The sequence below is a fragment of the Salmo trutta genome, chromosome 24 (assembly GCF_901001165.1).
Source record: "Salmo trutta chromosome 24, fSalTru1.1, whole genome shotgun sequence".
In the NCBI taxonomy this organism is placed as follows: Eukaryota; Metazoa; Chordata; class Actinopteri; order Salmoniformes; family Salmonidae; genus Salmo; species Salmo trutta.
In genome coordinates, this window is record NC_042980.1 from 21357432 (window position 1) to 21371276 (window position 13845).

Sequence of the window (13845 nt, forward strand, 5' to 3'; positions counted from 1 at the left end):
GTCACTGTCAGAATCGGATTCCTGACTTTCATATTATTTTAAATCTCCAGAATTTCCGCATTTGTGAGTTGTCTCCTTTAGAAAGACATTGCTAATGCTACAGCTTAGCTCACTAGCTACATACATAAACAACAATACTGAATGGCTCAGAGTGGGAGTTAGAGGTAATGTGATTGACTGCCGGCATGCGCTGCTTGTATCAATAAATCACTATTAGAAAATGTTTTGTGTGGTAATTATTTATATATTTACTGTTTTATTCATATGTTTTCGAGTACCAGACAAATCATGCATTCCGATTCTTGCATAGATTGTAATGGGCACCTATTATGTGTGTAAAATACTTTTTTGAAGGTTGTACAGATGATGTAAGCTATGTAAACATATAAAAGTGGCATTGTTTAAAGTGGCTAGTGATGCTTGTATTACATCAAGATGGAAAGATGCAGTAGATGGTATAGAGTACATTATATACATATGAGATGAGTAATGTAGGGTATGTAAACATTATATAAAGTGGCATTGTTTAAGTGACTAGTGATACATTTATTACATCCAATTTTTACATTATTAAAGTGGCTAGAGATTTGAGTCAGTATGTTGGCAGCAGTCACTCATTGCTAGTGATGGCTGTTTAACAGTCTGATGGTCTTGAGATAGAAGCTGTTTTTCAGTCTCTCGGTCCCTGCTTTGATGAACCTGTACTGACCTCGCCTTCTGGATGATAGCGGGGTGAACAGGCAGTGGCTCGGGTGGTTGATGTCCTTGATGATCTTTTTGGCCTTCCTGTGACATCGGGGGGTGTAGGTGTCCTGGTGGGCAGGTAGTTTTCCCCGGTGATGCGTTGTGCAGACCTCACTACCCTCTGGAGGGCCTTACGGTTGTGGGCGGAGCAGTTGCCGTACCAGGCGGTGATAGGATGCTCTCGATCGTGCATCTCATCTCTGCACTCTGATCTACTTTTACGCACCATTGAAAACCTGTTGAAAATATGAAATGCATGCGTATCTCATGAGACCTCATGCACCAGCCATTTCCAATGACTTAGGCAAATTAGTCTTCAATGTGTCACATAAAACATTAAGTGGACACACACTCAAAGGAAGAAGGACCTTGCTGTTTGTCTGAACATCCTGTTTGGGTTTTGAGTTTATAAGGATTTAAATACCCTCGCAAATAAATTACTAAATATGAATCAGGTGTACGAGGACTATGTACATCATTTGCAAACTCCACTCCCCGGTCAGTGATGATGTTGTCCACAAGCCCAAATCAAGAAGTTTGTTGGTGACTATTGAAGCGATCTCTGTTCACGATTTGCCCTCCAAGAGTTCAGCAATCACCCATTTGCTGAAGAGGTGGTTAGGGCATACTGGTTACCAGGCACAGTTCTCTTCTCAAAAAGGGCATATGAGATCGATGCCCAGGACAGACCATGCCTGTCTAACTTCGATAGGATGCATCACAGGGGCCCGCATTTTCATGTTATCGTAGAGTTGACACTGGGAACTCCTCAACCTTATGGAATGAGAAAACATTGTTATATCTAATGTACTAAGGCAAACACGCTTTCATCTTTATTTATAATAACAGCAATATGCACAGTTATATAATGGGTTGTTTGGATCCTGGATGCTGATTGGTTGATAGCAGTGAGTTAAAGCACCACAATCCCTGCATTCCACAGGTAATGCCTGTTAACAGTTCCATTAGATTTATCAATGTGCATCCACTGTCCCACAGCCTAGCCAGTCAATTTTCAAACTTCTTCTCCCCTGGAAAAAAAGCATCTAGACAATATTTATTATCCATGCAACTAGCCTAGCAGTTGGCTTGGTACAGCGGGGTTAATATAAGCCTACCCAACCTATGCAACATGTTGCAGTTTTTTTGTTTGTCATCTCCATCGTGCCATGTACATGAACATGACGAGACTGACAGCTTCTCTTAACCAGGCAAATACATTTATCAGGATCATTATTATAATGGATATATATCTAAAGAATTGGCAATAAAAACTAAGGTAAAACAAATTGAAATGCACATAGTTTGCTGTCATTTCAGCTGCTTGATGTGATTGTGTTACCCTGGAACGCTGAATTTCCGTGATATGGATTGAATTGGCTAGCTAGCAAAGGAGAATTCATTTTAGCTTGTGATTAGTTGTGAATGAGAAAGATAGCACTTAACTAGTAGATAGTTTCCTTCAGCAGATGTTCCCAGGTATTGTTTTGAGATAGCCGTCTTGAACATATATATGCATTGTCAATTAAAAAAGTAGAGCCAAGTCTTTGCAATCGCAAAAAAATCTCCTCACATCAAACCCTCAGCACTTTGACGCACGAGTCCGGATTGGCAGATCTAGCAAATGCACGTGCCCATAGAACAGTTTTTCAAGGTCAAGGGAGGGTTTGAGAGAGAAGCATCCGCACGAGCTCAGCCATCCACACAAAGACAGGCGTGTGCTGTGAGAAATTTTACAACGTGATGTCCAAATCAGAACACATTCAGAATGATTGGAACTATTTCACGATGGGAAGATTTTTATATGACAGATAGCAGTGATGATTAGGTGATAGAAAGGTCTGCAACTTACCTTGAGGTATTCTAGTTCAGGTGAGCAAAAGCTCTAGACTTACTTCACGCTTGAAGCAGCGCACCAGTTATTGTTTACAAAGAGGCACACCCGTCCCCCTTTGGTTTTGCCTCAGTCTGCTGTCCAGTCGCGATGAAGCATGGAGTTTTATGTCCATATCGCCCGTCAGTCAAGTTTCTGAAAAGCATATAATATTATTGCTTTTCCCGTCCCGTTAGAAGGAAACTATCGAACAGAGCACATCCATCTTGTCCTCAAGTGACTGGACATTTGCCTAAAACGGAGAGGAGTGCCGGACGATTTTCTCTGCTTCTTAGTCTAACAAGGACTCCAGCCCTCCTCCCTCATCTCATCTTGCAGCGCTTAGATAGCCCGAACAATGGAGTAGGGTCCGGTGTAAACAAGGGAACAGCTGAGTTGAAGTAGGAGCCGAAATCGAGGTCAAAGTCAAGGTCGAGTTGTAGTTCAAAATTATAATGGTGTGAGCTTTCTGTACTAAACAATACGGATAAATACAAAAAAAGTCACAAAATAGCAAAGTCAATTTGCAGCAAGTAAGACGTTGACCATCTCAGTTGGCGCCATCATATTATTCTTCACTTCTTACGTCTATAGATACAAATATATCTTGGATTTGTAACGGCCGTTGTCAAAGGTAGTGGACCAAGGCGCAGCGGGTCTCGTCAACATCTTCAACTTTATTCAAGAGAACACAAAACAAGAAAAACGCACGACAGCTAAACAGTCTTGCAGGCTACACACTGCAGTGCAAAAACAACTTCTCACAAACACATTGGAAAAAAGTGCTACCTAAGTATGACTCCCAATCAGTGACAACGATGTACAGCTGTCCCTGATTGAGAGCCATACCAGGCCAAAACAAAGAAATACAACACCTAGAAGGGAACGTAGAAATATAAAAATAAGGACCATACAACTAACCCGAAAATCCCAACAACACAAACCAAACACACCCCTGCCACGCCCTGACCAAACTACAATAACAAATAACCCCTTATACTGGTCAGGACGTGACAGGATTGTTGCCTATATGGCTGATTATGATAATATACAACAGTAAATAAATGAGTTGTGAAAATAATTTGCTTAACAATGTACACTTGTTTTGGCATTCTTCCAATAAAAGTGCACAGTAATACATATATATTTAGATCTGAGATATCACTGGATATTACCTTACATCGAGCATACAGTACATCTATTGTATGCTTTGAAATGTTAAAGATGCAGGGATTGAAATAGTGAAATGCTTAAACATGGAGTGCTCTCAGTAAGATAATCACAAAAAGAAGACAATTTAGCAGTGGAAATATGTTTAATCAACAATTTTCATACAACATTTGAGGAAATTACATAGTCATGTTATCCATGATACGCCTCATGCTCATGAACCTCATGCCACCGCTCATGCCTCCCATTCCCATGCTCATCTCCCTGAAGTTCCTGTACTCTCCAGGCCTCATGTACATCTGCCTCCCTTTGTAATGGGGCTGCTCATACATCAGCCAGTGACCGTCCATCACGTTGCAAGACTGGCAGTCGGACATACGGTAACGATCCTGGATGGAGTCACAGTCGTCCATCATCTCGTGCATCTGACCTCCGAAGTTCTCCCTCTCATAGATCCTCATCCTGAAGTTTCCACGGTGCTGTTAGTGGGAAAGAACAGGTTTCATTGATCAGATACATTACATATAAACATTTGTAATATGAGAATTATATTTTCAGGAACAAGATTATTCTATTTTAAAGATGAAATATTTTCAACCTACCATGGGGATCATGCGGCTGGACCTGATGCAGTCGTTCATTCCCATCATACGCTGGTAGTCTGAGTACTCTCCCTTCCTCATGAAGTACTGGTTTCCCATGTAGTTGGGGCGATCGTAGACCATGAAGCAGCCACTCTCAACCCTGCAGGAGTGGCACCTGCTCAGGTGGGAGGACATGTCAGGGCAGTCCTGGCTGGTCTCATAGGAACGGCCCTGGAAGTTCTTGTCCTCGTAGAAGATGATCTGAAAATGAAAAAAGAAATCATTTGTAAAAATTATTCCCAAAGAAAGAAATTGAAAGATATTGCGATTGTAATTGACTAAACCAGCCATTATTCAAGCATTAAACTTAAAACTGTAGGCTAAAACGCTGTGCCTACCTTGCCCATCATGGTTGCGGTTGTTTCTTTGAGCTGTGCTGTTTCTAAACTGATGTCCTGTCTGTGTTAACCCTTACTTTTATACCTGACCAAACCCAAAGAATCTGTGGGCCCCATTGTGTAAACCCCTGACCCAGCAACACTGTATAGAGGCCTATAGAGTGCTGAAGTGCTTTCGCTACATTTCCATGTGACTGGATCCCATGAAGACTTTAGAATGGGGGTTTTCATTGAGAAGTAAACACAACTGAGCTTTTGGAAGTAGTATACAATGGTCTGTTGTACATATTTCAGAACACACTAGGTATTTAGTGAAACATGTTCAGTAAAAGTGTTCTTTTGCTTGAGCTTGTTTTTATGCTATAGCCGTGACTTAATCCATAAATCTTTCCAAACAGCTTGAATTTTGGATTCATGGGTCGGTTGGTGACTGTGAATAGCTGTAAGTCATTTCGTACATATAATAAATGCAAAGAAATTATATTATCTTAATAGGTAAGAAAATATTTTACAATCACATAGTTTAACGTATATATACACTACCGGTCAAAAGTTTTAGAACACCTACTCATTCAAGGGTTTTTCTTAATTTTTACTATTTTCTACATTGTATAATAATAGTGAAGACATCAAAACTATGAAATAACACATAAGGAATCATGTAGTAAACAAAAAAGTGTTAAACAAATCAAAATATATTTAATATTTGTCACGACTTCTACCGAAGGTGGCTCCCCCTCCTGCTCGGGTGGCGCTCGGCGGTCGTCGTCACCGGCCTACTAGCTGCCACTGATTCCCTTTTTTCCCCCCTTTCCGTTATTGTTTGCACCTGTTCTGTGTTGGGCTGATTTACTGGGCTATTTTAGCCAGCAGGCCCGCCTGCTCTGTGTGAGGGATTATTGCTCTGTATTTTTGGCTTGTGTTCACTCTATATGTGTTTAGGTGCTAGTGTGTGGTTTGCGCCAACATTTTTCTGTTCCCTGTGTTTGGGGCACTTTGGTTTTGTGTGCGCTCAGTATCGCTGTGGGGTGGCTTGTGTTTCGCCATTGTGTTCATTAAAAGCCACTACCCTGTATTCTCTGCTTCCTGCGCTTGACTCCTCACCCACTACGCCCAAGCCTTACAATATTTGAGATTCTTCAAATAGCCACCCTTTGCCTTGATGACAGCTTTGCACACTCTTGGCATTCTCTCAACCAGATTCATGAGGTAGTCACCTGGAATGCATTTCAATTAACAGGTGTGCCTTGTTAAAACTTAATTTGTGGAATTTCTTTCCTTCTAACTAGGTTTGAGCCAATCAGTTTTGTTGTGACAAGGTATACAGAAGATAGCCCTATTTGGTAAAAGACCAAGTCCATATTATGGGAAGAATAACACAAATAAGCAAAGAGAAACGACAGTCCATCATTACTTTAAGACATGAAGGTCAGTCAATGCGGAACATTTCAAGAACTTTGAAAGTTTCTTCACGTGCAGTCGCAAAAACCATCAAGCGCTATGATGAAACTGGCCCTCATGAGGACCGCCACAGGAATGGAAGACCCAGAGTTACCTCTGCTGCAGAGGATACGTTCATTAGAGTTACAAGCCTCAGAAATTGCAGACCAAATAAATGCTTCACAGATCATGTGTCTGTATAAGTAACAGACACATCTCAACATCAACTGTTCAGAGGAGACTGTGTGAATAAGGCTTTCATGGTCAAATTGCTGCAAAGAAACCATTACTAAAGGACACCAATAAGAAGAAGAGACTTGCTTGGGCCAAGAAACATGAGCAATGGACATTAGACCTCCGGGTCTTTGTGAATGGATGATCTCCGCATGTGTATTTCCCACAGTAAAGCATGGAGGAGGAGGTGTGATGGTGTGGGGGTGCTTTGCTGGTAACACTGTCTGAGATTTATTTAGAATTCAAGGTACACTTAACCAGCATGGCTACAACAGCATTCTGCAGCAATACACCATCCCATCTGGTTTGGGTTTAGTGGGACTATCATTTGTTTTTCAACAAGTCAATGACCCAACACACCTCCAGGCTGTGTAAGGGCTATTTTACCAAGAAGGAGAGTGATGGCGTGCTGCATCAGATGACCTGGCCTCCACAATCCCCTGACCTCAACCAAATTGAGATGGGATGGGATGGGATGAGTCGGACCGCAGAGTGAAGAACACTTTGCCAGCAATTGCTCAGCATATGTGGGAACTCCTTCAAGACTGTTGGAAAAGCATTCCAGGTGTAGTACAAGAACCGTCAGTGACAGTGGCCACCCTCCCTTCCCTCCCTTTAGTTTGGGATTATTTTTGTTTTGGGGTTATTTTTGTGTCTTTGTGTGAGGTGCATCCGGGGTCTGCACCTTTGGTGGGGGGTACTGTCACGTCCTGACCAGTAAAGGGGTCATTTGTTATTGTAGTTTGGTCAGGACGTGGCAAGGGGTGTTTGTTTTATGTGGTTCGGGGTTTGTTAGGATATGTTCTTATGTAAGAGGGGTGTTTGTTTTATGTGTTCCGGGGTTTTTGGGTATTGTTCTATGTTTTGTATTTCTATGTTTTTTCTATGTTGTGTATTTCTTTGTTGGCCTGGTATGGCTCTCAATCAGGAACAGCTGTACATCATGGTTGCTGATTGGGAGTCATACTTAGGTAGCCCTTTTTTCACCTGTCTTTTGTGGGAAGTTGTTTTTGCACTGCTGTGTTTAGCCTGCAAGACTGTTTGTCGTTCGTTTGTTTTCTTGTTTTGTTATTAAGTGTCTCAATAAAAGTAAATATGAGCACTCAACCCTCTGCGCCTTGGTCTACTCCATACGACAACCATTACAACATAGTAGAAGAGAGATGTACTTCAGCTTTTATTTATTTCATCACATTCCCAGTGGGTCAGAAGTTTACATACACTTTTTATTTAAAAAAAAAAAATGTATACACTCACTTCATATTTGGTAGCATTGCCTTTAAATTGTTTAACTTGGGTCAAACGTTTTGGGTAGCCTTCCACAAGCTTCCCACAGTAAGTTGGGTGAATTTTGGCCCATTCCTCCTGACAGAGCTGGTGTAACTGTGTCAGGTTTGTAGGCCTCCTTGCTCGCACACGCTTTCTCAGTTTTGCCCACAAATGTTCAATGGGATTGAGGTCAGGGCTTGTGATGGCCGCTCCAGTACCTTGACTTTGTTGTTCTTAAGCCATTTTGCCACAACTTTGGAAGTATGCTTGGGGTCATTGTCCATTTGGAAGATCATTTGCGACCAAGCTTTGACTTCCTGACTGATGTCTTGAGATGTTGCTTCAATATATCCACATAATTTTCCTCCCTCATGATGCCATCTATTTTGTGAAGTGCACCAGTCCCTCCTGCAGCAAAGCAACCCCACAACATAATGCTGCCACCCCCGTGCTTCACGGTTGGGATGGTGTTCATCGGCTTGCAAGCCTCCCCCTTTTTCCTCTAAACATAATGATGGTCATTATGGCCAAACAGTTCTATTTTTGTTTCATCAGACCAGAGGACATTTCTCCAAAAAGTACGATCCTTGTCCCCATGTGCAGTTGCAAACCGTAGTCTGGCTTTATTATGGCGTTTTGGAGCAATGGCTTCTTCCTTGCTGAGTGGACTTTCAGGTTATGTCGATATAGGACTCGTTTTACTCTGGATATAGATACTTTTGTACCTGTTTCCTCCAGCATCTTCACAAGGTCCCTGCTGTTGTTCTGAGATTGATTTGCACTTTCCCCACCAAAGTACGTTCATCTCAAGGAGACAGAACGCATCTACTTCCTTAGCGGTATGACGGCTGCGTGGTCCTATGGTGTTTATACTTGTGTACTATTGTCACAACATCCACAGAAGGTGGCGCCTCTCCTCGGTCGGGCGGCGCTCGGCGGTCGTCGTCACCGGCCTACTAGCTGCCACCGATCTGTGTTTCAGTGTCTGTTAGTTATGTCTGTTTTGTGATTGCACCTGTTTTGTGTTTGTCATTAGTGGGGGGTATTTAGTCTGTCTGTGTTTAGCTAGGATTCGTGCGGGATTGTTCTTTGTTACGTTTGGTGTTACGTTTATTGTATAGGCAGTAGGGTTGCCGGGCTGCGCCCCGTCTGTTTCTTTTGAGCGGAGCTTCGTTTAGTCATTTTGACTGTTATGCTCTCAGCCATATATGGATCTTGCCATTGGAGTATTAAATTAAGTTTGTTCCAACGGACATCAGTCTCCTGCGCTTGACTCACTCCTTAAACTGTTCATCCCGATCGTGACAGAATCCCGCACCACTTATGGAGTCAGCAGGGACAGAAACATTTTCAATGGAGGAACAAGTCTCCCAACATGCTCGCCCCCTCCAGCGACTGGGCACGGCAATGGACCAGGTGCTGACCCGATTGGAGAGCTGGGAGCGAGTCGCTCCATCAACCCCACCAGGACCGATTCATCACCCTGCGCCCCTACCTAATCCAACCGAACCCAGTACAAGCGGGATGCGGATCATGGCTCCCAGGGAGTTCGATGGGACGGCCGCTGGGTGCAAGGGGTTTTTGCTCCAGTTGGACCTGTACCTGGCGACCGTCCGGCCCTCTCCCTCCGATGAAGAGAGGGTGAGCGTCCTCGTCTCATGCCTCACGGGTAGAGCCCTGGAATGGGCCAACGCCGTCTGGGAGGGCCCAGACTCAGCGAAGGACAACTACCCGGAGTTCGCTCGCCGCTTCCGGGCGGTATTGGATCATCCCCCGGAGGGCAAGGCGGCGGGCGAGCGATTATTTCATCTGAGGCAGGAGACGAGGAGTGCTCAGGACTTTGCGCTGGAGTTCCGGACTCTAGCCGCCGGATCGGGGTGGAATGAGCGGGCCCTGATTGACCACTACAGGTGTAGTCTACGTGAGGACGTCCGCCGGGAGCTGGCTTGCCGGGACCATACCACCACGCTGGATCAGTTGATTGATTTGTCCATCAGGCTGGACAACCTGTTGGCTGCCCGGGGACGTTCCGATCGGGGCCTATTCATTCCACCTCCCATCCCTCCTGCTCCAACGCCCATGGAGCTTGGAGGGACTGCTGCTGGGAGGACCGGAGGGGGGGGCCTCTCCTGCACCCACTGTGGCCGTAGAGGACACACTGCGGACCGGTGCTGGAGAGGTTCTCCCGGGAATTCAGATGGCAGGCGGAGCACCCCATCGACCTCCCAGGTGAGTCTGCACCAGCCACACCCAGAGCCCCCTGTCGACCACATGTATGTCGCTGTTTTCTTCCCTGAGTTTTCCCCTCACTCCCAGTATAAGGCACTAGTCGATTCAGGCGCAGCTGGGAGTTTTATGGACCGAAGTGTTGCTGATAAGTTAGGGATTCCCCTGGTTAAACTGGACCAACCCTTCTCCGTGCACGCTTTAGATAGTCGACCACTAGGGTCTGGCCAAGTGAGGGAGGTAACAGTGCCACTGGTCATGGTAACGCAAGGGGGTCATGAGGAACGTATCAGCCTGTTTATTATTGATTCCCCGGCATTTCCGGTGGTGCTGGGACTTCCCTGGCTAGCCTCTCACAATCCTCAGATTTCATGGGGGCAGAGGGCTCTTAAGGGGTGGTCGAGGGAGTGCTCAGGTAGGTGTATAGGAGTTTCCATCGGTGCAACCACGGTGGAGAGTCCAGACCAAGTCTCCACTGTACACATCCCCTCTGAATATGCCGATTTGGCTATCGCCTTCAGTAAAACGAAGGCGACTCAATTACCACCCCATCGACAGGGGGATTGTGTGATAAACCTCCAGGCTGGCGCGGCCCTTCCTAAAAGTCACGTGTATCCTCTGTCGCAGGAGGAGACAGTGGCTATGGAGACATACGTCACTGAATCCTTGAGACAGGGATACATTCGGCCATCTAAATCACCCGTCTCCTCGAGTTTCTTTTTTGTGAAGAAGAAGGGGGGAGGCCTGCGCCCGTGCATTGATTATAGAGGTCTAAATTCTATCACAGTGGGGTTCAGTTACCCACTACCTCTCATTGCTACGGCCGTGGAGTCATTTCATGGCATTTCACCAAACTAGATCTCAGGAGCGCGTATAACCTGGTGCGTATCCGAGATGGAGACGAGTGGAAGACTGCATTTAGTACCACATCTGGCCATTATGAGTACCTCGTCATGCCGTATGGGTTAAAGAATGCTCCCGCCGTCTTCCAATCCTTTGTGGACGAGGTTCTCAGGGACACGCTCGGGCAGGTGGTGGTGGTGTACATCGATGACATCCTGATCTACTCCTCCACTCGCGCCGCGCATGTGGCTCTGGTGCGTAAAGTGCTTGGGCGGCTGCTGGAGCATGACCTATACGTCAAGGCTGAGAAATGTGAGTTCTTCCAACAAGCCGTTTCTTTTCTGGGATATCGCATTTCCACCACAGGGGTGGTGATGGAAGATGACCGCGTTATGGCTGTGCGTAATTGGCCGACCCCTACCACGGTAAAGGAGGTGCAGCGGTTCTTGGGGTTCGCCAATTATTACCGGAGGTTTATCCGAGGTTTTGGCCAGGTGGCAGCTCCCATTACCTCACTGATGAAGGGGGGTCCGGTGCAATTGCGGTGGTCGGCAGAGGCGGACAGAGCCTTCCGTCGTCTGAAGGTTCTGTTTACCAATGCTCCGGTGCTGGCGCATCCGGATCCCTCTTTGCCATTCATAGTGGAGGTGGACGCGTCCGAGGCTGGGGTGGGAGCTGTGCTTTCACAGCATTCGGGCGCCCCTCCGAAGCTCCGCCCCTGCACATTCTTTTCTAAGAAGCTGAGCCCGACGGAGCGCAACTATGATGTGGGGGACAGGGAGTTGTTAGCTGTGGTCAAGGCTTTGACAGTGTGGAGACATTGGCTTGAGGGGGCACGTCACCCTTTTCTCATCTGGACCGACCACCGTAACCTGGAGTACATCCGGGCAGCGAGGAGACTTAATCCTCGTCAAGCCAGGTGGGCCATGTTCTTTATGAGGTTTCAGTTCACCCTTTCATACATTCCGGGTTCTCGGAACCGGAAGGCCGACGCACTGTCACGTCTCTACGACACCGAGGAGCGGACCATCGATCCCGCTCCCATACTCCCGGCTTCCTGTGTGGTGGCACCGGTGGTGTGGGAGGTGGATGCGGACATCGAGCGGGCGGGTCGGTTCGAACCCACTCCACCTCAATGTCCCGCGGGTCGGAAGTTCGTTCCGCTGGGTGTTCGTGATCGCTTGATCCGATGGGCCCACACTCTACCCTCCTCGGGTCACCCTGGGGTGGAACGGACAGTGCGAGGCCTGAGGGGAAAGTACTGGTGGCCCACCTTGGTAGAGGATGTAAGACACTATGTCTCTTCCTGTTCGGTGTGCGCTCAGTGCAAGGCTCCTAGGCACCTGCCTCGAGGGAAATTACAGCCCCTCCCCGTTCCACAACGACCATGGTCTCACCTCTCGGTGGATTTCCTTACGGATCTCCCGCCATCTCAGGGTAATACTACGATCCTGGTTGTTGTGGATCGGTTCTCGAAGTCCTGCCGTCTGCTTCCGTTGCCCGGTCTTCCCACGGCCCTACAGACCGCGGAGGCCCTATTCACCCACGTCTTCCGGCACTACGGGGTGCCCGAGGACATCGTATCTGATCGGGGTCCCCAGTTCACGTCCAGGGTGTGGAAGTCATTTATGGAGAGGCTGGGGGTCTCGGTCAGCCTGACCTCGGGTTTCCACCCCGAAAGTAATGGGCAGGTAGAGCGCATTAACCAGGATGTGGGCAGGTTTCTGCGGTCATATTGCCAGGACCGGCCAGGGGAGTGGGCGCGGTTCGTACCCTGGGCCGAGATGGCCCAGAACTCTCAGCGCCACTCCTCTACTAACCTGTCACCCTTCCAGGTCGTGTTGGGGTATCAGCCGGTCCTGGTGCCATGGCAACAGAGCCAGACAGAGGCTCCTGCGGTGGAGGAATGGGTCCAGCGCTCTAGGGAGACCTGGAATGAGGTCCAGGAGTGTATAAAGAAGGCTGGAGATCGACACAAGGAGAGCGCTGACCGCCACCGCAGTGAGGCCCCGGTTTTTAACCCAGGGGATAGAGTCTGGCTCTCGACCCGGAACCTGCCCCTCCGCCTGCCCTGCCGGAAGCTGGGTCCGCGATTTGTGGGGCCATTCAAAGTCCTGAGGAGAATAAACGAGGTGTGTTATAGGTTACAACTTCCTACATATTACCGTATTAACCCCTCGTTTCATGTGTCTCTCCTCAGGCCGGTGGTAGCTGGTCCGCTGCAGGACGTTGAGGTGCGGGAGGTCCCCCCGCCCCCCCTGGACATCGGAGGGGCCCCGGCGTACACAGTCCGGGCCATCTTGGACTCCAGACGTCGGGTGGGGGGCCTGCAGTACCTCGTGGACTGGGAGGGGTACGGTCCGGAGGAGAGGTGCTGGGTCCCTGCGAGGGATATTCTGGATCCAGCCATGTTGCGGAATTTCCACAACCTCCGCCCGGATCGCCCAGCGCCTCGCCCTCCGGGTCGTCCCCGAGGCCGGTGTCGGCGCGCTGCGGGACCCGCGCGTCAGGGGAGGGGTACTGTCACAACATCCACAGAAGGTGGCGCCTCTCCTCGGTCGGGCGGCGCTCGGCGGTCGTCGTCACCGGCCTACTAGCTGCCACCGATCTGTGTTTCAGTGTCTGTTAGTTATGTCTGTTTTGTGATTGCACCTGTTTTGTGTTTGTCATTAGTGGGGGGTATTTAGTCTGTCTGTGTTTAGCTAGGATTCGTGCGGGATTGTTCTTTGTTACGTTTGGTGTTACGTTTATTGTATAGGCAGTAGGGTTGCCGGGCTGCGCCCCGTCTGTTTCTTTTGAGCGGAGCTTCGTTTAGTCATTTTGACTGTTATGCTCTCAGCCATATATGGATCTTGCCATTGGAGTATTAAATTAAGTTTGTTCCAACGGACATCAGTCTCCTGCGCTTGACTCACTCCTTAAACTGTTCATCCCGATCGTGACAACTATTGTTTGTACAGATGAACGTGGTACCTTCAGGCGTTTGGAAATTGCTCCCAAGGATGAACCAGACTTGTGGAGGTCTACACATTTTTTTCTGAGGTCTTGGCTGATTTCTTTTGAT

The 13845-nt window shown here is 47.5% G+C and overlaps 1 protein-coding gene across 1 annotated transcript; it reads right to left on the bottom strand.

The window, feature by feature from the left end:
• Nucleotides 1-3913: 3913 nt before the first annotated feature.
• On the bottom strand, nucleotides 3914-4810 carry LOC115160921 (gamma-crystallin M3-like). Its single transcript, XM_029711451.1, has 3 exons — nucleotides 4770-4810; nucleotides 4390-4632; nucleotides 3914-4266 (listed from the first exon to the last, which is right to left on the bottom strand). Exons 1-3 carry the CDS (start codon nucleotides 4779-4781, stop codon nucleotides 3967-3969), a joined length of 555 nt encoding a protein of 184 aa, XP_029567311.1. The 5' UTR covers nucleotides 4782-4810; the 3' UTR covers nucleotides 3914-3966.
• Between the last annotated feature and the right edge of the window lie 9035 nt (nucleotides 4811-13845).